Source organism: Penicillium psychrofluorescens (genome assembly GCF_964197705.1).
Source record: "Penicillium psychrofluorescens genome assembly, chromosome: 1".
Taxonomy (NCBI): domain Eukaryota; kingdom Fungi; phylum Ascomycota; class Eurotiomycetes; order Eurotiales; family Aspergillaceae; genus Penicillium; species Penicillium psychrofluorescens.
The window spans coordinates 177,860-204,476 of NC_133439.1; the positions used below are offsets into that span (position 1 = coordinate 177,860).

At 52.0% G+C, this 26,617-nt stretch overlaps 11 protein-coding genes across 11 annotated transcripts; 6 read left to right on the plus strand and 5 right to left on the minus strand.

Moving 5' to 3' along the window:
• Positions 1-194: 194 nt before the first annotated feature.
• On the plus strand, positions 195-758 carry PFLUO_LOCUS38 (uncharacterized protein; the record flags this gene model as incomplete). The annotated part of the gene is made up of 1 exon (XM_073781110.1): positions 195-758. One exon carries the CDS (start codon positions 195-197, stop codon positions 756-758), a length of 564 nt encoding a protein of 187 aa, XP_073634137.1.
• A 53-nt stretch (positions 759-811) lies between these two features.
• On the minus strand, positions 812-1,202 carry PFLUO_LOCUS39 (uncharacterized protein; the record flags this gene model as incomplete). The annotated part of the gene is made up of 2 exons (XM_073781221.1): positions 812-916; positions 954-1,202. The coding sequence occupies 2 exons, from the start codon at positions 1,200-1,202 to the stop codon at positions 812-814; spliced, it is 354 nt and encodes a 117-aa protein (XP_073634138.1).
• A 351-nt stretch (positions 1,203-1,553) lies between these two features.
• On the minus strand, positions 1,554-2,307 carry PFLUO_LOCUS40 (uncharacterized protein; the record flags this gene model as incomplete). The annotated part of the gene is made up of 3 exons (XM_073781333.1): positions 1,554-1,673; positions 1,730-2,052; positions 2,112-2,307. 3 exons carry the CDS (start codon positions 2,305-2,307, stop codon positions 1,554-1,556), a joined length of 639 nt encoding a protein of 212 aa, XP_073634139.1.
• Positions 2,308-7,222: 4,915 nt separating this feature from the next.
• Positions 7,223-8,096, plus strand: PFLUO_LOCUS41 (uncharacterized protein; the record flags this gene model as incomplete). The annotated part of the gene is made up of 2 exons (XM_073781444.1): positions 7,223-7,415; positions 7,501-8,096. The coding sequence occupies 2 exons, from the start codon at positions 7,223-7,225 to the stop codon at positions 8,094-8,096; spliced, it is 789 nt and encodes a 262-aa protein (XP_073634140.1).
• A 192-nt stretch (positions 8,097-8,288) lies between these two features.
• On the minus strand, positions 8,289-9,885 carry PFLUO_LOCUS42 (uncharacterized protein; the record flags this gene model as incomplete). Its single annotated transcript, XM_073781555.1, has 5 exons — positions 8,289-9,059; positions 9,114-9,323; positions 9,387-9,448; positions 9,501-9,688; positions 9,764-9,885. 5 exons carry the CDS (start codon positions 9,883-9,885, stop codon positions 8,289-8,291), a joined length of 1,353 nt encoding a protein of 450 aa, XP_073634141.1.
• A 382-nt stretch (positions 9,886-10,267) lies between these two features.
• PFLUO_LOCUS43 (uncharacterized protein) lies at positions 10,268-11,216 on the plus strand (the record flags this gene model as incomplete). Its single annotated transcript, XM_073781666.1, has 2 exons — positions 10,268-10,766; positions 10,879-11,216. 2 exons carry the CDS (start codon positions 10,268-10,270, stop codon positions 11,214-11,216), a joined length of 837 nt encoding a protein of 278 aa, XP_073634142.1.
• Positions 11,217-12,017: 801 nt separating this feature from the next.
• PFLUO_LOCUS44 (uncharacterized protein) lies at positions 12,018-15,029 on the plus strand (the record flags this gene model as incomplete). Its single annotated transcript, XM_073781777.1, has 3 exons — positions 12,018-12,198; positions 12,455-12,670; positions 12,727-15,029. 3 exons carry the CDS (start codon positions 12,018-12,020, stop codon positions 15,027-15,029), a joined length of 2,700 nt encoding a protein of 899 aa, XP_073634143.1.
• A 124-nt stretch (positions 15,030-15,153) lies between these two features.
• Positions 15,154-17,482, plus strand: PFLUO_LOCUS45 (uncharacterized protein; the record flags this gene model as incomplete). Its single annotated transcript, XM_073781888.1, has 6 exons — positions 15,154-15,158; positions 15,877-16,118; positions 16,166-16,535; positions 16,589-16,962; positions 17,012-17,354; positions 17,413-17,482. 6 exons carry the CDS (start codon positions 15,154-15,156, stop codon positions 17,480-17,482), a joined length of 1,404 nt encoding a protein of 467 aa, XP_073634144.1.
• Positions 17,483-18,536: 1,054 nt separating this feature from the next.
• Positions 18,537-21,551, plus strand: PFLUO_LOCUS46 (Eisosome assembly protein; the record flags this gene model as incomplete). The annotated part of the gene is made up of 4 exons (XM_073781999.1): positions 18,537-18,591; positions 18,654-18,731; positions 18,791-20,197; positions 20,251-21,551. The coding sequence occupies 4 exons, from the start codon at positions 18,537-18,539 to the stop codon at positions 21,549-21,551; spliced, it is 2,841 nt and encodes a 946-aa protein (XP_073634145.1).
• A 2,163-nt stretch (positions 21,552-23,714) lies between these two features.
• PFLUO_LOCUS47 (ubiquitinyl hydrolase 1) lies at positions 23,715-24,523 on the minus strand (the record flags this gene model as incomplete). The annotated part of the gene is made up of 2 exons (XM_073782110.1): positions 23,715-24,415; positions 24,475-24,523. The coding sequence occupies 2 exons, from the start codon at positions 24,521-24,523 to the stop codon at positions 23,715-23,717; spliced, it is 750 nt and encodes a 249-aa protein (XP_073634146.1).
• A 112-nt stretch (positions 24,524-24,635) lies between these two features.
• PFLUO_LOCUS48 (uncharacterized protein) lies at positions 24,636-26,397 on the minus strand (the record flags this gene model as incomplete). Its single annotated transcript, XM_073782221.1, has 5 exons — positions 24,636-24,865; positions 24,923-25,582; positions 25,629-25,716; positions 25,904-26,130; positions 26,196-26,397. The coding sequence occupies 5 exons, from the start codon at positions 26,395-26,397 to the stop codon at positions 24,636-24,638; spliced, it is 1,407 nt and encodes a 468-aa protein (XP_073634147.1).
• Positions 26,398-26,617: the final 220 nt, after the last annotated feature.

Genomic DNA, 26,617 nt, shown 5'->3' on the forward strand with positions numbered 1-26,617 from the left:
TATGAGGCCATTGAAAGCATTCTGGCCGAAGGATGCTTTAGTTACTCTCGGCCCGCATCTGAGCAATAATGCGCGGTTATGGGTCCGATCTAGGGGGCGATTATTTATAAATCCATCATCTTCGCCATGGACCGATTTCACATTCCACTCCATCATTATTCTGCTTCCAATCCCTAGCTTTCTCAAGAACAACCATGTCCAATCCTCTCGTCTTTATCACCGGTGGCACAGGCTTTATCGGTTCACATGTAGCCCTAGCCCTCCGAAAAGCAGGGTATCGCGTGCGCCTTAGTATTCGCGATCTAAAGCAAGAGGCTGTTCTTCGAGCGCGCTACAGTGAGTTCGGCGGGTCTATTGAGGTCAGCCTAGTCCCGGACTTTTCCAAGCAGGAGTACTTCGATACGGCCCTCAAAAATGTAGACTATGTCTTCCATCTTGCTTCTCCGATGCCCTCCGCAGGCGGCAATTTGAAGAAAGACTACATCGATCCCGCCGTGAACGGTACGCTAGCGGTTCTTCGAGCTGCGAATGCATACCGGCAGATCAAGTGTTTCAGTCTTGATAGTGACTACGTAAGCATCACTGGCGAGCTGACGCTGGCCATTCCGCCAATTCTCCGTCAGCGGGGCGAGACCCTGGGGATCACCGCATTGGCGTCTCGGATGGTCCGGACACCAAGGTTGGACCAGGCGGCACGCACAGGCTCGCGCAGGGAGTATTTCCGATACAGACCGCCGAATTCAAAAGTGGCATTGTGAATAGGTTCGGAGGTGCCGTGCGTAGTGGGTCCGCATTTTTGTACCAGTGGGCCTCAGAGCGTTTGAAGTAGGGCAATAAGCCCTTGTAGCTCCAGGCGTCGCCATTGACCAGTTGCACCCCCATATCGTAGTCCAAGGCATTTCTCCGAGTCCAGATGCTGTAGTTAGTGGCAATGCCGCCACTGAGGGCTTTACCGGCAGCATTGTAGCACTGGTGGCCGTCGAGATGAATCTGGGCACAGTAGTGTACGCCCAGTCAAGTGGGGAGCCGTGGGCGCCAAAGCAAGCCTGAGGCGAGCCAGTGAGAGGGTGTCCGGCCACGTCAGGGCCGACTTCGAGGATGAGAATGGAGCGCGGTGACTGCAGCTCGGCCAAGCGACCGGTGAGGGCAGAGCCGGCGAGACCACCGCCAATGATAATGTAGTCGTAGCTGCTGTCAGACATGGTGATCGTTAGACTGACAACGAACAATTCAGCCTGTCTATCATTGGGCTTAGGCCTTAGCTTTTAAAATACAGTCGATCCCGGCGAGATTTGTTTGAATTTATGTACCACGATCGAAACAAAGAACGATGCACATGCAGCTGAAAGTGTGTATTCCGCGCTTGAGGCGCTGCGCTGCATCCACCGGAATCCACGTTGGGGCCATTGCTAATTCTGGACAAGCGTTGCCAACTACTTGTTTATTTGCCCGTTCCCTGCCTTTCATACTGGTTGGGTGGAGTTGCGGTCGAGTGGAGATTCAATTGAGTATCGTTTATCCTGCGAGACAACAGCTTCGTAAGACAATAAGCTCTAAAGAGGATCTAGTTCCAGCGCTTCAATATCAATAGTGATTCGGGACATCTCTCCGAAGGATCTCAGAGAATCCAGCGCTTCCAAGAAGCTCTCTTGTTGAGATCCTTCCGAGGACTCCTAATTAAAATTAGTATGTCTCATAGAGCATTCAAAAAATAGGTTTTCGGTCTTACTATTAAGCCCTGCCAGCCTATCATCCCGGCAACGACATCATTTTCCAAGTTCGAGCTTTTCCCGTATGTAACAGAAGTTTGATGACCGAGATGCCCAGATAGCTTCTCCCATGCTTTTAACGAGGCGTCAACGTTTTCGGACTTTGAAATACTGGTCCGAATTATCTCGACAATAGGCGATGAAGCCGCATCTCTAGGACCAACGTTCATGTCAAAGAGTTGTAGCGTTGCGGGCCCATCCATCAAATGCTTGATGGACGATACGGCGTCCTTAAACTGCACTGATTTGAGAAAGCTGTGAAAAGAGTCCATCCTGTCCCATTCTGTACCAATCTTGTCAGATCATAGATCTTGATTTGTATAAGGCACCATCCAGATTTACCGAAGATGACAATCTCCCTGAAGTCGTCTCTCACATCCTTTTCATTTTCGGTAACAATAAATCCACGGAACCCGCTAAGAAATCCGGGATTGGGATATGTCAATTTCTTGCGGAAGATTGGGGCGATTCGTGCGATTGCCTCGATCGAAGCTTTATCATTCTTGAGTGCTGGGAAGAGGAACTCGGTGATAGGCATTGTGGATCAAACCTTGTGTTCTCTTTGGTAGAAGGAGAGCTGTGTAGCAAAACATCTCCACGAACAACTACTTTCTTTTATAGATGCAAAAATATAAAAATTGTCAATCTTGCGGCCTTTGATATGACTTTGATGTAGAAATTGACCGGTGGAGTGAGGCTTGCGATGTGAATGGACAGCCTTGCGGCTTCTGTGGTGGGGTGCGGACTTTCTGCGGAGTTTTGTCATCTTCGGATTTCTCTTTCTCGCTCACTTCCACGCTCAATCACCATAATTTCAGAATGTCTCGCAAACTCTCCAATACGCGCTCTCGGCAAAAGTCATGTGTCGCATGCGCCGTAGGGAAGCGGCGCTGCAACCGTCAAAGTCCGCAGTGCTCGCGGTGCCACTCCCTCGGCCTGAATTGCACCTACATCAGTCGACAACGGCAGCAACCGCCTCCACAGATACAATCTGGCCACTGCACGCCATCTTACAATTTTGATGACTTTCTATCATTTCTCCCACCTGATGACTTCTTATTCGATGATGGGGAAATTGCCACTTCGGGGTTTACTCCGAGTCCCTATCTCACCGTGCCAACATTACTTCCGGTGGGTCTTTACCCAGAAACCGCTGTCATTGACAGATGGTCAATGAGTCAAGCTTTGCGAAGTATCAAGTCTTTTCCGCGAATGTTTGCATGCTCTCGAAGAACACCATTCATTCACCATCGCTTATATGATGCATATCTTCCGCGTGCCATCCAAGATGCCTTCATGGTCTCTTCAATCTATTGCAACAAGACAGCCGAAACAGAGGATATGGTATTACGTATTCTGGAAAGCAAAACTGCGAGCCTGGTGAAGCAAGTATATCAATCAAATACACTAGAAGAGCTTCTCGCAGCAGTGCAAGCACTGCTTCTCCTCCACATCATCCAGCTCTTTGACGGCGACATCCGACAGCGCTCATTAGCAGAAGAGAACATGGAGGTACTAAGAGCATGGACCATGCAATTACAAATTCGAACAGCCGAGCTGGGCTCGACGCCAACATGGCAAGAATGGACATTCACAGAGAGCATCCGCAGAACGATTATTCTCTCAACGTTTATTGATGGATTATACTCTGGGCTAAAGATGGGGAGTTGCACGAATATTCGCGCATTGAGTGTACTGCCGTTCACATCTGGGGCTGCCCTATGGGAATCGACTACAAACGCTTCCTGGCTTTCCGAGTCGCAAGGCTTGAGGTCCTATACAACACTTTACGGTGATTTCTCAAGAGCTTTTGAGAATGGACGCGTTCCAGGTAAATTGGATGGGTTTCAGAAATTGCTGCTTACACCGTGTATGGGTGAGAAATATAGAGAAGTGCTGGAAATAGAGGATTGACTCTCGCGCGCTATGTTATGAGCGCCTGAACGCTTGACTGGGTAATTTTGTAATCCTTCTAAACCTCTTCTGAGACCTTTATTGGAATATCTTTCGTGAAATCTTTTGATCCTTTTTTCAAAGCATATTTTCAAGCGTCTCTCAAAATACGTATAGTAATGACCGTCTACCTAGCCCTTCTTTAGGATATCTCCTTGGTTCGACTGGAAAAAGTAATGTACAGTCAACTCTCGCTTATAGCACGCCCACAACTAACACGCATCGGGTTATAGCACACAATTTTCGTGGACGAAGAAGCGAGAGACGAAGATGAGTGTATTCCTAAGGGATCTCCCAAACGGGAAGGTCTATTGACGGGACTTTTAAGTTGGAGAAGGGAAAGAAGAAGAAGAAGATGAAGAAACAAAGAGAGTCCCTACTATCTACAGAATCCATATCACGTGCCAGGCACGGTCGCCTCAGGCAGCGCTCATCAGGCTGGTCACAGTGAATGCCCAATTTTCCACTTCCACACTGCCTCCCTGCAGATAGTTTACCATCAAGCGAATACTTTTGAAATGCTGCTTCTTTTACCAAATGAACTGCTGCAGTGTGTAGCAGAGAGCCTCCAATTAGGGGAGGATATAAATGCTTTTGCTCGAACAAATACTCGCCTTTACAATCTCTTAAATCCCTATCTTTATCGTTACGATGTACAACAACATGGAAGTTCGGCATTATTGTGGGCTGCAAAACATGGGCAAGAAGCGACGGCTCGAAAATCGCTAGAAGAGGGAGCTCATGCTCAATCTCTGTCTAAATCCAATCAAACGCCGCTGTCGTTAGCGGCACAGAATGGACATGAGACAGTGTTCAAGCTGCTGCTCGCCACGGATGGAGTCAACCCTGACTCTAAGAATTCTATGGAATGGACGCCCTTGTCATTCGCAGCACAGAATGGACATGAGACAGTAGTCAAGCTGCTGCTTGCCACGGAGGGCGTCAACCCTGACTCTAAGAATTCTATGGGATGGACGCCCTTATCGCTCGCGGCACAGAATGGACATGAGACAGTGGTCAAGCTGCTACTCGCCACGGAGGGCGTCAAACCTAACTCTCAAGATCTTCACGGAAGACGGACGCCCCTATCGTGGGCGGCACAAAATGGACATGAGATAGTGGTCAAGCTGCTGCTCGCCACGGAGGGCGTCAACCCTGACTCTAAGAATTCTATGGGATGGACGCCCTTATCGCTCGCGGCACAGAATGGACATGAGACAGTGGTCAAGCTGCTACTCGCCACGGAGGGCGTCAAACCTAACTCTCAAGATCTTCACGGAAGACGGACGCCCCTATCGTGGGCGGCACAAAATGGACATGAGATAGTGGTCAAGCTGCTGCTCGCCACGGAGGGCGTCAACCCTGACTCTAAGAATTCTATGGGATGGACGCCCTTATCGCTCGCGGCACAGAATGGACATGAGACAGTGGTCAAGCTGCTACTCGCCACGGAGGGCGTCAAACCTAACTCTCAAGATCTTCACGGAAGACGGACGCCCCTATCGTGGGCGGCACAAAATGGACATGAGATAGTGGTCAAGCTGCTGCTCGCCACGGAGGGCGTCAACCCTGACATCCAGGATTCTATGGGATGGACGCCCTTGTCGTTCGCGGCACAGAATGGACATGAGGCAGTTATTAAGCTACTACTCGCCACCGAGGGCGTCAACCCTGACTCCCAGGATTCTTACAGACGAACTCCCCTTTTGTTTGCAGCAGAATATGGACATGAGACAGTGGTCAGGCTGCTGCTCGCCACAGAGGGCGTCAACCCTGACTCTAAGCATTGTAGGGAAGAAACGCCCTTGTCGTTCGCGGCACTAAATGGACATGAGGCAGTGGTCAAGCTGCTGCTCGCCACAGAGCGTGTCAACCCAGACTCTAAGAATTCTAGAGGAGAGACGCCCCTGTCGTGGGCGGCACAGAAAGGGCATGAGGCAGTGGTCAAGCTGCTGCTCGCCACAGAGCGTGTCAACCCAGACTCCCAAGATTTTCACGGACGGACACCCTTATCGTGGGCGGCACAGAATGGACATGAGACAGTGGTCAAGCTACTACGATGAGGCTGACCATATAAATTGTTACTACGACTCATTACATACGTATTAAACTAAAACATTCATCCAACAACAATGATAAGAGAACCAAGGATAAATACAGGATATCGATTCACAACAGCGAGGACTCAGCGACGACTCTTGAACTAACGAGCTCTTGCTGCTGATGGCTGGTGGTCATCTGATTCTGAAACAGAGTAGTCAAACACCACCAATCTCGCGAGTGCCTTCACCTCATTCACTGCCTGGCGAGTAAGAGCATTCTCGTGCTGCTGGCAGCTGACTCTTAAAGGCCATTCAGAATTTGGTGTCGCCAATGGCATTCTGCCCCAACGGCCGACTTCTGGCGTCTGCCTCGAATAATAAGAGAGTCAAGCTCTAGGATAAAAGCAAGAACGCTCTACAGCAGCGCCCTCCTACAGGAATGGACGAAAGCAGCCTTGAACGATGAACTCCGGGGAAGATCACTCAGACGGCGACAAGCCAGCATCTAGGAACTAGATGCTTTTACAGAGGGGGGTGATGTGGCCAGCCTGATGAGTGGTGCCTGGCATGTGATATGGGTTATGTGGATAGCAGGTACTCTTTCTTCTTCTTCTTCTTCTTCTTCTTCTTCTTCTTTCCCTTCTCTAACTCAGAAGTCCCGTCGTCCATAGCACTCAAATTGAATACCTTCATCAGTCTTAGAGAAAGTCGAGAAGCGTCATGGCGAGGACCTGAACGTGGAGATCACACTACTGACGAAGAAGCGAGAGAAGATGAGTGTATTCCTAAGTGATCTCCCCAAACGGAAAGGTCTACCTATCGGCAGCGGTGGGCGCTGACGCCTCAGGCACCCACCCATCCATCACATACATCATGGGTAATGCTAATAAATTGAAGAGAGTCTGTATGTTTTTTTTTTCTGCATAGAAGAGCATGAATCCCAATTACGTAATTGTGTCATGGTGGCCACTATAATCCTTCGTACGCGGCCCCAAATCAGAAACACAAGCCCCGCGGCTTTAGGCTCATCCCGTGAATCCTTCGGTAGATACTACACTACTATTGCGATGCTTTGACTTTCTTGGCCACATCCTACGGCCCTTCTCTACGAACGAAGGAGTCGGTTTCGTAATCCTTGAAACAAATAACCTACATCGTCTCGCCCCCTTCCCGTCAGGTTCTGGGAGAAATGAACTCGATTCGTGCCCATGTTCAGGGGTTTGATTATCATTGGATCAACCCCGTAGAAGGCCCCCACGGGTCTGCTTTGAGATGATTAGATGCATTCTTTTCGTGGTGTTTAGTATAAAAGAGTTACGGTGGCCCTGGATATAGTCCGATCATCATCGTATCTGGGGTTGTTCTGCAACCTATATCGTTCTTTATCCTCGGGCATTCGTTTACATTCCCTTTACATTCGCTTTACATTCTCTATCCACGAGGGGGACCGGAATCATCATGCGTCCTCTGTCCTTCACTATCGCCACAGCTCTTGCCTGGGCTTGCGCTGTGTCATCGACAGCAATTCTGCTGCCGCTGTACATCTGGCCTAGCGGCGATGTCTGGGATCCGGTCTATGATGCCATTGCATCTCACCCTAACATTCCTTTCTACGTGATCATCAACCCAAGTAGTGGACCCGGCGACACAGGTAGGTCTCCTGCTATCTCTATCTCGACTTCCTCTCCGATCTGGCTCCGAAGATATTCTTGTCTACTAAACAGGATATTCTGTAGAATATCCGGCGTCTGACTATATAACCGGAGTCGCCAAGTTGAACAGCTTCGACAACGTCCGCGTCCTCGGTTACATTCCTACCGGATATACCGCACGTAACATGTCAGAGGTGCGCAGTTACATCTTCAAGTACGGCAAGTGGTCTTCCTATACAGCGAGCAACATCTCCATCTCAGGGATTTTCTTCGACGAGGCTCCCAACGAAAATGACCCGGCCAAGATCGCATACATGCGAAAGGCTGCCAACTACGTCAAGTCTTCCCAATTCGCGACATCAGACAACGCTCCTAAGACGGTCGTCTTCAATCCGGGCACTATCGCTGCTCCAGGATATCTGGATTCTGCTACGTTTGTTGTCCAGTACGAGGGCACATATGCGAACTGGGAATCTCAGAATCCCTTGAAGTCTTTACCTTTAAGTCAGAGGAATCAGACCGCAGCTATTCTGAACGAGACGCCACTTACTGCACGCTTCACCAATACTGCTCGCTCGATGCACACAATGGGACTGGGTGCTATGTACATGGCCAGCGGCTGCTGCTACAAAAATGACAATACTGTGGAGAAGGTAGCAGATGCTATGGCAGAGGCCTAGTACGGATGGTGCTATCCGATAGCCATTGAAACTTGGTACTGGCAGTGGATCTAGTGAAGCTATGACGGCTATTAACAGATAGATTCCTTGCGCCCTCAATTATTACAAAGCGAGTCGTAACATATATCTTTGCCGAGTTCAGAACGAGGCAATTGTATGGTTTATCATTTTCTTATATTAGCTTTAGATCCTCTAGTCCAGGCCCTTCACTCCATATTTATAGGGTCTCAGATCGTACTCATCGGGATAAGTCTCCAGAATGCGCTTGAGCTCCTTCATCTGTTCTTGAGCCTCCTCCGTAATATTCTCATAGACATCCTCAAAGGCCTCCCGAAGCGGGGGCTTTTTCACGCGCTCAGCGTCACTGAACTCCTTCAGCACTGCCTTCCGCAATGTGTCGCGAGTCTCTTTCTCCAGATCCTCACTCCACAGTCCCTGCTTTTCGAGCCATTTGCGCAACCTGATGATTGGATTATCGCGACGCTTCCAGTCTTCAACTTCGACGCGGGCACGGTATGCAAAGCTGTCGTCACTGGTGCTGTGATGCGAGACCCGATAGCTCATCGCTTCGATCAAAACTGGCCGCCCGCCGTCACTCAGAGCTAGTCTCCGTGCCTCCTTCATTGCCTCGTTCACTGCAAATACATCGTTGCCGTCCACCCTAATTGTATCAATTCCATATCCCACGCCACGGCTGGCGATGCCATCACCGCGATACTGCTCCAGAGTCGGTGTGGAAATCGCATATCCGTTGTTCCGGCATAGGAACACTACTGGACAGGACCGTGTGGCGGCGATATTCAGCGCTGCATGGAAGTCGCCCTCGCTGGCCGCGCCCTCGCCAAAGTAGCATGTCACTATCCGCGGGGCCCGATTTGGGTTCTGCAGATCTTGGAGTTTGAGGGCATAGGCAGCACCAGCAGCCTGGGGGATTTGAGTGGCAAGGGGTGAGGAAATTGTGTGCTATATGGGTTAAATCAGCAAAGTTTTGGGTAGATTTGAGGTCGAAATGCTGACCGTTCGGGGATAGTTTTGTCCATAGTGGACTGGCATGTTCCGGCCTTTGCCAGTATCATTATGATTGGCGAAGAGCTGGCTCATGAAATCCTTGAGGGTAAATCCGCGTTGTTGAAAGACACCTGCCTCGCGATATTGGGCAAATACGACATCGTCCGGGGTCAATGCCGCGGCGGAGCCGATAGTAATGCCCTCTTCTCCGGCCGAAACCTAGCCCGCGCCCCTTGTCAGCAAACACCGTGTCAGGTCACCCATCTTTCTGGGTGATCGTACCATGTAAAAACTCAATCGACCTTGCCGTTGTGCCTCGAACATGACCACATCCATGATGCTCACTATGTCTCTGATCAGCGACTGACTCTCCTGATCCCCCAGTAAGCCACTCACCGGTCAGCATATTCTTATACCACGTCAGAACCTCTTCATCCGTAACGTCGGGAGGCCCCCGTGTTCCGTCCACCAGCTCGCCGTTGGCGTCCATCACGCGGTAGGTGGGGATGGCGGGCAAGTCGGATGCCTTGAGGAAGGACATTTGGGTGGTGAACTTGCTATCCACAGCACCGGGGAATCGGACACTGAAAAAGATATCCCGAAATCAGTTCCTCTTCTCACTGCTTCTCACTGCGATGGGCACCACCGCGTGCTCTCACCTGTCCGACCCTGGCCGTTGCGAGATGGAGCTGCTCCATCGCGGGGTACGAAATGCACCGGTCGGCGCAGCAATTGCTCTGCACGCCAGGGGGATGCGTCGGGCGAAGAGCTGCGACAGCATGGTGCGATATGTGATTCTCGTTGACTTGGGCGGGCAAGAGCGAAGTTATGAATGTTGCGGGTGTTGAGCGGCCTCGGTTGTCCACGGCTGGCCACGGAGGTCACGGTATGGATCATCCCTTAATAATAACAATCGACCATGTCGGTCTCTACGATCCCAGACCATGGCCGGACATGGGGTCTTGCAGCGGCTGTCTCAACTACTTCTACCTTTTCGATACTTCATCGTGAGCTACTCTCGATCGGTTCCACTTTTCACTCAGGGCGATGTCATGGTGGTGGAGCGTCACTCGTTCCCTGCTTGGGGCCGATGACATAGCCTTCGGGTACCTGGAGTGTCTATCTGCGATTCCAATAGGTTCTGGTTGGAAACCGCGACGACCATGATTGACACGGAGAACCTCTACCAAGTGCTGAGCACTGATATCTGCACCCCGATACCTGAAGCAACAGTATCCAGGATCATTTCCCGGCCGCCCTTCATCACCGTGCCCGGAGTCTCCAATATCCGAGATCTCAGCCATGGCAACGGAGTGCGCCCGGGTTTCGTCTACCGGTCCGGGAACTTATCTGATATCACGGACGAGGGGAAATCAGTTCTAGTCGCTCGCATCGGGGTCAGCACGATCTTCGATCTGCGGAATCAATCAGAGAGGGAAAAGGCCCCGAGCCCCGAAATCGAGGGGATCAAAACAATATGGATGCCCTACGGCGCTCGCCCTGCATCATTGAACTTGCGGGATTTTGCCAGAAAGGATCATAGCGCTATTGGGTTCGTGAAGATGTACATGGGGATTTTGAACTCTGCCGCTCCGGCCTTCCGCCAGGTTTTCCAACACGTCCAGAGCTGTCCCCATGATCCGTTTATCTTTCATTGCTCTGGTGAGTCCCTGAGCCCCCTGCATCAGTATTGGTGTTCTCAAATGCTTCCTGTTATGGTTCCATACACACTCCCTTCCACCGTCGTTAATCCACAAATGTTTTCTTCCTATAGCCGGCAAAGACCGCACAGGGGTATTAGCCAGTCTCATTCTTCTTCTCGTCGGACGTTCCCACGACGAAATTATCATCGACTACATCCTCACCCGTGTCGGACTGGAAAGTGGTCGGGAGAATTTCCAGCAGGTGCTTGATCTCCACCTTGGAACCGATCAAATGCGGCCCGAAGTGGCTGGGTTGTTGGAATTGAGTGGCGTTCGGCCCAGCGCCATGGCGGCCTTTCTCAAAACCTTTGAGGAGACTTACGACGGTGGCGTCGAGGGATATCTGACCGAGAAACTTGGCTTCTCGCGTGTCGAAGTACAAATGATGCGGCGAAACTTGGTGGATTAGGAAATATTTCTGTGATCGCGAACATCAATCTAGAAATATACTGTACGTATGAGCGTCTGTACATATACATAGCTGTCTAGGCAAACAGACGATTATCCACTTGGAGCGACGCGAATGATGCATTGACCTTCATGCTAAAATATGCTTGGTTGAAGCTAGGGATCCATTCCAAGGTTTCAACTAAATACAGAAGAAGTACTTGGCTTGCTTGCTTTCTTTCTTTTTCCGCCTGCCATTCTTTTTCGGGAGACACCCTGGTCACGACTTCTGTCTGCCCAATCGAAGCGAAAATCTTCGCCCTGGAATTAAGAATCCGTTCTTTCTGTTTTCCAAGGCCTCACGCTGCCCCTCTCCCACCTGGGACTCCGGGGCTCCACAATCAGGCGCAGATCGTCGCTTTCTCCCGCCAGTCATTCCAGAATTGGGGATTGCCCATGCTAGAGCCGGCGAATCTTTGCACCAGTCGCATCTGAGCGCTGCTACCGTTGCTTCCCCCCGCTCGGGTGGACCCCGCTGGCGTCACTAGGATATTGTTTGTTTGATTATGCCCCTGCGGCCGACACGGGGTACAGCCCAGCTAGAACGAGACCCGTCTCCTCACGCACTGACCAGAAGGGGGGGACTAATGCTTGGTATTTCCTGTATCAATGCCGACGTTCCTCCGACAATACTAATAGCGGGACAGGGGCTCGCGATCGGAGAATAGGATAAATCGGGACAACTGCCCCCGACGAGAATATATTTTGTTCGTGATTCGCAGGAGCTCTCCACATTATAGCATTCTTCTCTGTCGGTGCCAACATGCATCTCTGGAAGAGTCTCTCGCTGGCCACACTGTCGTCAGGTCTTCCGGCCCTGGCACAGCAGGTCCATAACCTCGGTGGTGATGGCTGGACTGTCAGCAGTAAAGCGCTCAACATCAGTGTCCCTGGCCATTTGCCTTCTCAGGTGCACTTGGATCTATTGGCGGCCGGAAAGATCGGTGAGTCTTCCAATGACCTCTCCTTCGCTAACTCTACTAATGGAATCGGAAGATGAACCGTCAGTACATTCTGTAGCCTTCAAACGTGGTTGGTATAAGCTAATACTAGCTAAAGGTACTGGGGCCTCGGCGATTTTACCGACCGCTGGATTGTTGCCAATAATTGGACTTATACAAGCAAGCCAATTCGTGGATTGTACGTGATTCAATCCTTCTTTACTTCATTTACTCACTAGCCATCCTAGATCGCCCAAAGCGAAATCTTCTTGGCTTGTTTTCAACGGACTCGACACCTTCACCACGATTGAATTCTGTGGACAGCACATTGGTACAACCGATAACCAATTCCGCCAGTATACTTTCGATATTTCGCAAGCATTGAGCAGTTGCAAGGGTGAACCCGTGTTGTCAATCGATTTTGGAAGCGCGCCCAAGATTGCTGATGCGATCGCTGATGACCCGTCTTCGGAGAGTATGATCCCCTTTTTCGCTTCCAGATGCCCACTTCATCTAATAGTATTTTTCCAGAGTGGCCCTATGGTCCCCAGCAGGTCTACGAATATACGAACCGCTGGTACATTCGGAAAGAACAGTCAGATTTTGGATGGGATTGGGGCCCTGCCTTTGCACCCGCTGGTCCATGGAGAGATGCATACTTGGTCCAGTTTGACCGCGAAGAAAGTGTCTACATTCTGAACACGGATTTGGACATTCATCGCAAAGGGCAGATCAATCATATTACCCCAGACCAGAGCGCGCCTTGGGTAGTGAATGCCAGTATTGACTTTATTGGAACCCTTCCCAGCCGACCGTCCATGACCATTGACATCAAGGACGTCGAGTCAGGAGAGTGTCTAAAGCAAGGGACCTTGGAGAATATTTCTGTGTCTGGGAAGGCTATCAGTGGCAGCATCGTCGTTGACGCCAATGCTCCTAAACTGTGGTGGCCTAACGGCCTGGGCAAGCAGAATTTGTACTATGCCACTGTTACCGTTCACGATGGTCAGAAGGAGGAATTGGCTTGTGTGACGAAGCGCACTGGTTTCCGCACCATCTTCCTCAACCGCAACAATATTACAGAGGCACAACTCGCTCAAGGAATCGCCCCTGGAGCAAACTGGCACTTTGAAGTCAACGGACAAGAGTTCTACGCCAAGGGGTCAAACTTGATTCCACCCGACGCTTTCTGGCCCCGAGTCACCGAGGCCAGGATGCAGCGGTTGTTTGGTGCCGTTGTGGCTGGACGCCAAAATATGCTCCGAGTCTGGGCATCCGGTGCCTACCTCCCTGACTTCATGTACGATCTTGCGGATGAGAATGGTGTTTTGCTGTGGAGTGAATTTCAATTCAGCGATGCCATGTACCCCGTTGCTAAGCCCTTCCTGGAAAACGTTGCCGCAGAAGTTGAATACAATGTGAGACGTGTCAACCACCACCCTTCTTTGGCCTTATGGGCTGGTGGAAATGAGATCGAGAGCCTGGAGCTGCCTCTCACCCAGGAAGCTGACCCAGACCATTACTCCTATTACGTTGGTCAGTATGAAGAGCTGTTCATCAGTCTCATTCTGCCCATCGTTTATGACAACTCGCGCTCCATCTCATACATGCCCAGCAGCACAAACAATGGCTTTCTTTGGGTCAACATGTCCGCTCCAGTTCCCATGGCCGAACGCTATAACAACATCACGGCAGGGTCCTACTACGGAGATACGGACTACTACAATTATGACAGCAGCGTGGCCTTTGACTTTGATGGCTATCCTGTGGGCCGCTTCGCGAATGAATTCGGCTTCCATAGTATGCCCAGCTTGCAAACCTGGCAACAAGCCGTGCCTCCCGATATGTTGCACTTTAACAGCAGCACTGTCATGCTTCGGAACCACCACTATCCGTCCGGCGACTTGAGCACGCACAACTTCAAAAATTCCTCCATGGGAATGGGAGAAATGACTATGGCCGTCGAACGGTACTATCCAATCCCAAACAAGGAGAACAGTGTCGCCAACTTTAGTGCCTGGTGCCATGCGACTCAGCTGTTTCAGGCTGATATGTATAAATCCGAGATCCAATTCTATCGCCGCGGCAGCGGAATGCCGAATCGTCAGCTTGGGTCACTTTACTGGCAGCTCGAGGATATTTGGCAGGCTCCCACATGGGCGGGCATTGAGTATGACGGGCGCTGGAAGGTTCTTCATTATATGGCGCGTGATATCTATCAGCCAGTCATTGTCTCTCCTTTCTGGAATCATTCGACTGGCGCGCTTTCAGTTTATGTGACTTCCGATCTCTGGGAGACAGCGACTGGATCTGTCAGCCTCAAGTGGTTGGATCTGTCCGGCAAGCCTCTGGCAGGCAATGCAGGCATACCGGAGACCAAGCGCTTTACCGTGGGTGGTCTCAATACCACGCAGATTGTCGCAACAAACATTGCGGACCTCTCTATCCCAGACAAGAAGAATGCTGTCTTGGTGATGTCTGTCACTGCCCAAGGCCACCTTCCAAATGCCGAGAACAATTCGCCCAGCACTTTCACCCATCAGAACTTCTTAACACCCACCTGGCCCAAGGACCTTACTCTTGAGGACCCAAAAATCGAACTCTCTCATGATGCCCAAACTGGCACTTTTACTGTCGAGGCCAAGAACGCCGTTTCCCTTTATACCTGGCTCGACTATCCGGCAGGTGTGGTTGGGTATTTTGAGGATAATTCATTTACTTTGGTTCCAGGCGAGAAGCGTACGCTCAAGTTTACGGTTCAGACCGATGAAACGAATGGAAAGTGGATGCACGATGTTACAGTAACCAGTTTGTGGGACCAGACGACCCGTTGAGTTCAGCCAGCCGTCTTGAGGATTTGGGTATGCGGATAGCCGGCGTGTCCGCTGATGCAGATAGTTCATGATCCTGCATCAGCCAGCTCTTCAACTTGACAAACACATTACCTCGTTCATAATCATGTTGTGTTTTTGGTTAAGACATTTAGTTTGCATCCTGTGGTTAACAAGAGATACAACCTTGCTAGGATCATTGCTCGTAGCCATTTCCTGCCATTAGTATCGTTTGATGTAGAAGCAAACAAAACTTCTCGAAAGTATTGAGAGCTTTTGTTAACATTGATGATAAGTCTTGGGGTGATAGGTTGCGGGTCATCTGGAAGATATATAGCAAGACAAGAAAAACCGACATTTCCGAATCTGCTAGCTCCCAAGTGTTTCTCTGAGAAAACGTATTTGAGCTGTCTCTGGTTGATTCGAGGGCGACTTAGGAGAAGCCTTTCTAAGGGGTGAATACCCTAGGTACCACACCATCAAGTTTGTCAACTGTAGTTGGCCGCGGAAGTCATATCCGCACAGTAGTATGTTTACAAATGGACTATATCAGGGGACCAAATGCCATTGGCTGGAATACTAATCCATAGTAGCCACCTCGTAGACGCTGAGCGCATATTTGCGAGATGCCCTACTGATTGCTGTTCATACTGACGTATGATTTGCCGTTTCTACCTAGCTAGGCAACCAGTAATTTGAGTCTACATAGTGTTATTCTTAGGCGAGCTATCATTACTTATCATTATTAGTGAGAAAAATTGGGCAGAGATACCTTGATCTGCCGCAGCACGCCATAAAACATGTGCTCAATGAATGAATCTAAGCGTAAGCTTATCATTGTCTCGAATAGGCTTCCCCTTTCGATTAAACGCGTGGACGGATCATTTCAGTCCTCCCTCTCGAGTGGAGGTCTGGTCACCTCTTTGTCGGGGTTGACAAAGTCGACAGAGTTCCGATGGTTTGGCTGGCCTGGAATTGAGGTAAAAGATGCAAATGATAGGGAGCTGGTATCGCAAAGCTTGGAAGAGCAGAAAGCAATTCCGATATTCCTTGATAGCGACCTGGCACATGAGCACTACAATGGATTCTCAAGTCAGTCTATATTCGCCTTGGGATCGATAATTTGCTGATATCTGTAGATCGAATCCTATGGCCAATCTTGCATTACCAGTCAGGCGTAACGTTCGACGACGGACCCTGGCAGGCGTACAAACGAGTCAACGAGCTCTTCGCCAACGCCATTGCGGATGCGACTGACAGCGGAAACCTGATCTGGGTGCATGACTACCATCTCATGTTACTCCCGGAGCTGCTACGCAGCCGACTGCTGCAGCAAGGCAAATCCTGTGCTATCGGGTTTTCATTGCATACTCCATTCCCCGCGGGCGATTTCTGGAGAAATCTCCCGGTGCGCAAGCATCTAATCGATGGCATGCTATCAAGTGATTTGATTGGATTCCATACCGAGGAATACAAGCAGAACTTCAGCGACACGTGTGCTAGTCTTCTGTAAGTCCCATTAGTTTTTCTCAGACTATTTGCCCTAACACGGTCAATATTAGTGGAGCGCGTACCGAGATCCCCAATCAGATTCAGTATAAGAACAGGTTGATTTGTATCGACAGGTTCATCGTCGGGATCGACCCGCAAAAGTTCACAGATGCATTGCAAGAGCCCGACGTACAAGAGCGGATCCGTACGCTCGAAGAGCGATACAATGGGGTCAAGGTTATTATCGGAGTGGACCGGCTCGATCATATCAAAGGCTTGACACAAAAACTGAAAGGCTTTGATGCTTTCCTCGACGATCACCCCGAACTCCGAAATAAAGTAGTGTTGATTCAGGTTGCCGTGCCCAGCCGAGAAGATGTCAAGGAGTACCAAGAGCTCGAGACCGAATTGAGTACGCTGGCGGGAAAAATCAATGGAAAGCATGGTGAGTGTGGCATCTACAGCCTAGGATACGCTTCTTACTGACGGGTTAGCTACTCCCGAGGGTACGCCGCTGCTATACATGCACCGGTCGGTCCCCTTTACTGAGCTTACAGCCCTGTACTCCGTGGCAGATGTGTGCCTGCTCACTTCTACTCGAGACGGCATGAACCTAGTATCATTCGAGTATGTGGCCTGCCAAGAGAAGAGGCATGGTGTTCTAGTGCTGTCCGAGTTTGCGGGAGCTGCCTCATTTATGGGACAAGGTAGCATTTCCTTCCACCCGGCCAACACGACTGAACTCTCCGAGGCCATCTTCCGTGCTCTGAATCTGGACCCGAGTGAGCGGAAGAAAAAATACGAATATTTGCGCGACTTTGTCAATTTCAATACGAGGTCAGTGGGGGTTGCCAATGCGCAAAGATCTTGTTTACTGACAAGCGTGTAACTATAGTGCTCGATGGGGACAGACCTTTACCGATAAGCTGTCCCAGCGTTGTCGACGCCCTGGTGATCCGTGCTAATTGACCTTGTATATTGCGTATCCTATTAAATTGTGCTCTCTGCAATCAATCCAATCTATTTTTGACATGCTGTGTGGGATATGTTCGCGTGTAGTTCCTGGGCTCTATTCAATGCTTCATCATTGGTGGATCAAGGTTTAACTTGCACAATACGGCACCGAGGCTCTCCCTCTCTTTATCGTTCCGATGTACAACATGGAAGTTCGGCATTATTGTGGGGCTGCAAAATATGGGGAAGAAGCGACCGCTCTGAAGTCGCTAGAAGAAGGAGCACATGTTCAGTGTCTGTTTAAATCTAACCAAACGCCGCTGCTGTGGGCAACGTAACGGGAATGAGGCAATGGTCAAGCTTCTGCTCGCCATGGAGGGTGTCAGTCCAGATTCCCAGGATACTGGACTCCCCTATCGTGGGCAGCACAGAATGGAGAGGAGGCGGTAGTCAGGCTGCTGCTCATCACAAAGGGTGCGTGCCAGATGTGTCCCTTGGCACTTTTTGCCCTTAGCCCTACCACTTCAACACACCAGTTAATGACAGCCGGCTAACGACCTTGGCCGCAGACAATGACTCATTTAGCGACAACATTCGAGATGATACGACTCAGCAAGGATTATTTTTAGCGTGACCAATGACCGATTGGTGGGTTTGACGATCGGGTTCGAGAAACAATTCGGGAGGGAACCAAGGGCAATCTTTCGACTCCCACTGTAAGTACCCTTCGTCTCCACCATGAACATCGTCACAACTCTATCTTACGAGGATCGGTCATGACATGCTTCATCGGTCCCGAACTCTAGTTGATGACCCTTGCGAATCCATCATTAGGTCATCCCGGGCTTCCGAATCCCACGCGTCACTGAGTTTTGTCTACTAGTCGAATGCGGCCATGATGCAATGGCGCAACTCTGGATCACGACGTCACGGACTGGCAGCTTTCCGGACTTCCATCCCATCCACCTCCGCTAAAGAACGAGGCAATGCGGCTTATAAACTCTGTCGCTCTTCATCACCACCACCACCACCACCATCTGCAGCAGCTGCAGCCTTTCCCTGACCATGGCGACTGCTCAACTCCCCGCGAGCTCCCGGTCTGCCCGGCTTGCGGATGACGGTAAGCCGAAACCTTCCCCAGCATTCCTCCTGGCTAGGACCCTGACGGACTGACCCTGCCAGCTGCGACCGCTGCGCTCTACGTAACACACCCCGAACGCAAGACGTCGATCCGTGACTCGACCGCAACCGAGGAACTCAGTGAGTAACAATCCCCCGAAAGCCCTCGATACTCACTGACGTGACCCGCACTTCCCCAGATCCCCGTGTCACGGGCGGCACAACCAATCTTAGCCGCGCTTCCGCCAGCGCCGCCCTCCTTGCCCACGCGAGAGCCAAGCCCGTTGAAATATGGCGTCCTGGACGACTGCCGGCCGCGGAAAAGGCCGCCCTGTGCGTGAAGGACTACACTCCCCCGGAGATCCCGATGCCAAAACCCAGCACCGAGTACAGCGCCGAGGGGCTTGAGGCTGCCGTGCTTGCTGTCCGCGACAGGAAGAGCATGGCTAGTCCGCCACTGACGGCCACGGGCCCCAAGCATGACCTTTCGGTCAGTGGCGCGGTGGGCGGCCGCCAGCAAGAAAAGGCGCGTCTGGCGGCGACGGGGGCTTATACAAGGATGCGAGCTGACTCTGGGCTGGGTGAGTCTGAAGCGTCGCATGCGCGACCTGCTGCGGAGCGAGCGCGTGTCGAGAGCGAAGACCAGCTGGCTCACACCGACCGCGCCAATGAGGCTAGTCGTATCCAGCATGCTCATACGAATGCCCGACTTTACACTTCGTCGCCTCCCGTCGCGATGGAAATAAAGGAGCGCAATCAGAGGAACTCGCTTCGCGCTGCTGCGATCGTCATGGCTAAGGATATGCACGATGTCTCCGATGATAAGGTTCGCCCGGGTGCAACGGATACTGCTCTTTCCGCGGCGCAGCAAGGACAGTCCCAGGCGCGCTCGAGGAAGACCGTTACTGGTGGGGCCGATAAAACGACTGCCCTACGCCAAGCAATCGCGTTGCAAGACGCGGCGCAAAAGCGTGCTGCCGAGAAGCTCGCTCAGATGAAGGACCCGAACGCCGAGTACCTCGAGTACTATGGGACCACACCGCAGCCACAACAGTCCCGGTGGGCGACTCGCCGCAAGAGGACCTCGAGCGATGCGGATTCTGCACAGATGGACGAGGAGCGGTCGAGACACATTCGCAGCCAGATGTTCAATCTGCAGAAGAAGATGAATCGGGTCGATAACAAGAGAGAAATGGATCGCGAGCTGCTCATGAAGGCGGCGCAGCGTAATGTTGATGCCGCCATGCAGGACCTCGAGATGAAAGTCTATGCCGACACGGGCCGTCCTACGCCTTCTGTGCAGAGGGAATGGGATAGAATTGCCGAGGGACGGGCGCGGAAAGAAATTGAGACTGCGGAAGCTACTGGGGGTGTGCAAGGGGAGCAAGTCAATATCGGCACCCACCAGTTCATGGATATGGCGGATGTTGAAGCTGTTGCGCGCTCTCGTCTTCAACCTGCGCTTGATGAGATCACGGACCAGGCGGAGACGCAGAGGGCCCAAGATGTGGAGGCCCGCCTGGATGAAGAGGAGCAGAAGAGACATGCAGCCGTGGAGCGTGAGCGGGAGGCTGATCTGAGGGCTGAGGAGAAGCGTCAGAAGAAAGGTACGTTTTGGTTTACTGGTCTGGATTCAAGGAACAGGAACTAATTCAAATAGATGCTGTAAAAGAGGAGACGAAAGCTGAACCCAAAAGCAAGAAGCTCTTCCCTGTGGGACTCTTTAGAATGAAGACCAAGCGAGGTCGCATTGGGAAACCTATCGCCCAAGAGGACCCTACACAGGACGGTGTAGCAGCAGTTCAGGAAGAACCTGCTGCGCAAGAGCTTGCTGAACAAGAGGCAGGTCCCGAAGAAGAGGCTTCCACTGCTGAGGGTGGTTTCTCCAGAGAGGCCCATGGCCAGAAGGCTGCTGACGAGCCGGAAGGCGCTGCGGCTGCAATTGCCGCCGCTGGTCAAACGCAAACTCCTGCCGCTGATGGCGAAGGTGGTTTCTCTAGAGAGGCTCACGGCCAAAAGGCTGCTGATGAGCCGGAAGGCGCTGCATCTGTGATTGCCGCCGCGGGTCAGACACAGAGCCCTGCTGCTGATGGCGAAGGTGGTTTCTCTAGGGAGGCCTACGGCCAGAAGGCTGCTGACGAGCCAGAAGGCGCTGCATCTGCGATTGCCGCCGCGGGTCAGACAAAGACTCCTGCCGCTGCTGACGGCGAAGGTGGTTTCTCAAGAGAAGCACACGGTCAGACAGGCGCTGACGAACCTGAGGGCGCAGCAGCAGTGAAGGTCGCCGCAGTAGCTCCGATTGCGAAACCCACTACGCTACCCACCAGAGAAGACATGCAGCGTGGCACAAGCCTCCCCGAGATTGAGGACTATGATGATACTGCTGCCGCCGCGTCGGACCCTGATGCTATGCGCAATATCCGTCCTATAACAAGCCCGCGAGCCGACCGCAAACTGAAGACCTGGTTTCGCGATCGACTGATTCGTCAGTCTAGTGATGACCCAGTCGCTGTGTACCCTCACCAGCCGGGGCCTGAATTCGCGACGGACAGTGAGTCGGGGTTCACGGGAGGTGCTGCTCTGACAAGAAAAGACGAGCCCCGTGGTGCAGCACTAAGCTCGCACCCTGTTACTGGGGTGGACCTGGAGCCACATGACAATCGACAGGGAGGAACCATGACTCCGACTGAGGAAGAGGCCGTCCAGCCTCCTCCGGCCCAGCAGAATGGTGGTGGCAAGAAAAACCGTCTGCGTCGGAGTTTCTTGAAGTCCGTGTCGCGCACTACTCAAGAATCCAAGACCGATGGTGTCACAAATGGATCTCAGACACTCTCTGACTCTAAGAGTCGGGATGTTCAGGGTCTTCGGAACAGCGCCGTTGAACAGGGCTTGCCTGTTCCGCCGGCCCTCGGTGAAGCTCCCAGCACCGGCCGCGAATCAAGATTTTCTGAGGATCTATGATTCCTTGGTTCTTTGTGTCTATTATATTGACTGATCATTTTTTCGTGTACTATCTTCTTTGGCCGGTTCTCTCGGAAGGGGTTTAATACGGCGTTGGGGGACAATCTTGATGGGGAGAATGGCCTAGTGCGTTTCTGGTTCCTGGAGTTCAATTTGTGGATTTTGTTGTTGGTTATGAACACGAATGTAATGTTTTTCTTTACGAAGCCCTAGGCGACAATATCAAGGCATTCGGCTCTTCAACGTCTCTATAGAAGATAACCTGTTTTCAAGTTGGAAAGAGGTATCTGGTTGTGAGGTTGGAAGATGTTTTTAAATTTGTAACTTGACGAAGTCTGTGAGGGATTTGTTGTTCAAGCCAGCCGAGGCAGGAGACGTGGGAATGTGATCAAAATCAACAAGATAGAAGATGTCTGGCATTCTGAGTATAATCAAGCTATGTCCTATAAGCGAAACCAACGCACAATGCCAATAACTTCGAAAAAGAAAACATTTTAGCGCTATATGAAACTTTTATTCATGGATTCACCATGCTGGCATCCCGACAGAAGCTCTTCCTAACATAGAGAGGCGGTGGGCGCTGACACCTCAGGCACCCACCCCATCAACTAAGGAGGTTTGTTCAAGAACTGATTTTCTTTTATCGGATTGTGCGGTTTTACTACAATGAGCTGGTCTCAAATCTGTCTCAGATACTTTCTGTTATTTTCGTTTTCGGTTACGCGCAGTTATTGGTTTTGAACCTTTTACAGAATGCTATATGCTCTATGAATCGTGTGATGGTCAAGCCTCGTCCAAACTCAGCATCATCATCCTTCTCAACCCCGTCACTTGGTTGTCTTGAGCGGCGAAATATGCGCATGTTTTTTCCTTCCATCGATGACACCTGGGATATATACAATCCTCTCTGATGCTGAGAAGATTGATCGGACAGCGCATTTGGCGCCGTCCGATCACCAAACCCCGGACACGCCCTCCGTCAACACCTTGCCACTACTCCGTCTATACTCGTTCGAGAACAAGGCCTACATGTTCGTATAGATATATCAAGCCTCAAAACTCACTTCAAAACTCGCGCTCATTATGGATCACGTCCATTCCACCAATCTTAACTCCGCCAGTCATCTTTGTAGGCCTTCTTCTGGGTCTGTGGACATGGAAATGCTTCTGGATTATCGTCTTGCAAAACAAACTCCTCTACCTATCCTGGCTTCCACCATTTTCCCGCTCTGACCAGATATCAGAATACGAGTCCGAATGCAGGCCCGTTCATTGGGAAGAGAAACGTATTCGCAGTCTGGATGGCACGAGATTGGCTGTCTGTCAGGGACGGATCCCGGTGGCCCATCAGACCAGGAAAAGGGTTCTTATTTGCTACTTCCAAGGAAACGGAGGGTCGACGCCTCTTCGACTACCGCTCCTTTCTCAAATCCTGAGGACTATCTCCGCCACAGAAGCCAAGGATCAGAAAACGGAATACATCATCGTCGCTCTCTCCTACCGCGGCTACTGGACCTCTTCAGGTCGTGCAACCCAATCCGGTATTGAACGCGATTCTCAGGCATTCCTGAACTGGGTATCAAACACATACTCGACGCCCGACAGAGATCTCCGAGTTATTCTCTGGGGGCATAGTCTCGGATCCGCCGTTGCGAGCACCGCACTTTCGACATACCTATCACGACAATCCAGCACGACCAGCCTCGTTCCCATCTCCGGGTTGGTAATGGAAGCGCCCACCTCTAATATCAAGGATATGCTTATTAGTTTGTATCCTCAGAGATGGCTCCCATATCGATATTTATGGCCCTTTTCCTGGAATACATGGTGCAACACGACTGCCCTCGAACGACTAGCCGATTGCCGGGACCAATGCGAGGGTGCATCCATCCCCCCGATCTTGATCCTGTCGGATGAAGATGACGAAGTGATCCCTCCACATGTGGCTGGTCTGCTGGAGAGGAGAGGTCATGAGCTGGGTTTGGATATTGCGAGGATCGATGTCCCGAGGGCGATGCATATTGAGGCACCGATCAAACGAGAGGGAAGGGAGGCACTGGTGGGATTTATTCTCAAGAATACGTCGTAAATAATAATATCAAACACCGTCTCTCTCTCTGAGATGCCGTGAACCCGCACTGCAGCCCATCCTCCCGCGTAGAATCAATCGAAAAGAGGCCCCAAACTGACCAGACTGAACCGCAAATCCGGATTCCCACCCTCCGCCTCGGCCTTCAAGAATCTCCTTACCCCCAGATCCAGCGCTGCGTCGCTCAGCGCATCATCCCCCTCCTTCAGCAACCCTCTCGCCAACGGCCCCTTCCGGCGCCCGTCGAGCTCCCACAGCGTCCCATCATCCCCCCGCACAAACGCCACAAAATGCAAGTCGACACTGTCCTCCGCCTGCGGCGCAGCTGTATCACCGAGCTTGGCCGCGTCGCCATGGGCGCTCTCTAGCGCTTTGCTATCATATAGCAGATCCGCGCGCTGCACGGGGGCTAGACCCTCCGCGCCGCGGAGGAGGGCATCTAGATCCGACCCCGGAATCACCTGGCGGCGGGGCTCTCCGTTGGACACGGCGTGGAGCAGTCCGATGAGCCCGCATGCGTTGCGGATGGTCTGCTTGAACCACATGACGGGCTCGGTGGGGCCGGAGCCGCTGTACTCGGGGAGGGTGCTGTCTTCTGTTGTGCGGGAGGCTTCGTAGGTAGCTGAGACGGGGAAGACTAGGAGGAGGGCATGTGCGGGCCGGGGGACGAATGCGAGCAGGTCGGGCTCGTCGATCGAGAAGACGTCCGTGAAGCCGAGGGTGGGTGGCAGGCCGAGTTGGTGCACCAGGTGGCTCATAACCTCGGGGTTGTTCTCTGTCGGGCCATTTAGTGAGTATGAGGGTCTATAGGCATGTATCGAGACGCTGCCTTACCGAGAGGCACAAAGGCCTTTTGTGAGGCTGGCACATCAGGGTCGGTCATGTTGCTGAGAGAGATGGGGAAGGAAGAAGCAGTAGTGGGGAAGGAGAAGCCCATCGTTATCGCCCGCTACTTCACTATCGATCTAGATCTATGAACCAACCAACCAACTAAACTACCCATTATTCTTCAACGGCGCAAAGATCTCCGTCCACAACTCACTGGCCTCCCCCAGATAATACGTCAGGCTCACCTCCGCCATACTGGCCTCATCATCGCCTGCCATCGTCTCCAGTTGCGAAATCAGATTCTCCAGGCCAAACGCCTTGCCGGTCGCCTGGGTCGCCCCGGCCTCTAACATAACATTCACAACATGGATATGGAAATGGTAATAGGTTGGTTGATCTGTCACATCAGTTAATAAATAAGACCCGCGAGATGGGATTCCTGACAGAGACCCACAGTGCACGTAGAGCTTCAGCTGATCCGCCGCCAGTCCGGGATACATCTTCACCGTCGCCTCCAACACCCGCTGCCGCAGATACCGGAGCCAGGGCACATGGCTCTTTTTCAAATCCCGTAAGCTCCAGATATCACGCCGGTGCACCAGCGCCAGCAGGTGCAGGGAGCCCATCGTCTTGCGGTCCCAGTTCAGGTCGGGCAGCATGAGGAATGCGTCCTCGGGGCCATGGCCCGCATCGCGCATGATGACATCCTCCTGTTCGGTCCGGCCTTCCAGGATATTGAACACCCAGTTCAGTCGGCCTTGCTCTCGCTTTGCGCGCATGTAGGGCTGGATGTGGTCGCGGTAGATGGCCGGGGTCTCGGTAACCATGCGCAACTGCTGGTCGGAATATTTTTTGATGTGGGAATGGGTGCATGGCCAGATGAGGTTGATTTTGAGGTCGGGCTGGGGTTCGAAGGAGGAGGAGGAGGCCAGGTACCACCGGTAGATGTCGTTGTCGCCTAGGTTCTTGACTTGGCCAATGGCCGCGTGGAAGGCTTGTAGGACCTCCAGTGATTCCGTTGCGAAGGCAGCACGCTCAGCGATAAGGATCCCTTGTTGGCTGTCGATGGATCCGAGGAGGGCAATTCGTCGTCCATTCTGGTCTGGGGGTGGACCTGTTAGGGAAGGGTGGGTTCGCAGGATCAATGGTATCGTTCGTACCTTGTTTGAGCAACTTGTCCACCTGGAACTGGGGGATCAGCGCCTCGGGGGCCAGTTTCGCAAGGTCGGATGGCGGCATTTCGACGATCTGGATGTAGAGACGAGGAAAGAAAGAAAGAGAGAGAGAGGTCAGTCGCGGCGGGCGGTGAGATGTATGAACTTGATCGTATTAAGTATGGATCCATGATTGTTACTGTTTTGTTGTCGAAGTATGCATCTATCCAGTCCAACCATGAGTGACGAGAATTTCGAACAATAAAGACGCGAACACCTACCGCTTCGGCCAACTGTAGCCATTCCTGCACGCCCTTCACATACGCATCATCCGCCGCCGGCGTGGTCTCATGGCCCCAAACCATTAAGTCCGCAAAGGTCCCCTTCGTCTCCAGGGCCTTGACCGGCTCCTCTGGTTCCGCGTTGGGGCCCTCCATCTCGATGTCGTGGTGATCGGGTCGTTGCGACGCCGCCGTCATCACTCGGTCGGTCGGTGTTGCAATCACTCCTATTTCACCGCAAAAGAGCAGGTCAGCTTCACTCTCCCACTGAAAGAATCGCATTCATCCATACCACGATATCCATCTGGCAGCGGCACGCGTCGACCGCGGAGTTTGCGCCCTCGGAAATGGGCTGATTGAGTGCCATCCTCGTCGGGCCGGGGAGCCCAGAAGCGCTCGGTGGACTCAATCGGCCCGTCGTGGTGAATGCGGCAGGGGAGGACGTGAGGGGTGTAGCGCGTGGGAGAGACCTTGGTTGAGTGGAAGGCGTACATCATGAATGACTTCCGTGGTGGTGGGTGAGTGAGCAGGAGAAGAATAACCCAACCGCGAGGGAGCGAGTCACCGAAGGCGGTCGAGGCGCGTCCCAAACACGCGTCAGATGGGTTCAGTATGTAGATACTGTCAACGACACAAGCTTCGACAAGCTCGAGCTCCTGAGATAATCAATTTTCATCCTACAGGATCTAATGGCAATCATTGCTTGCATTCACC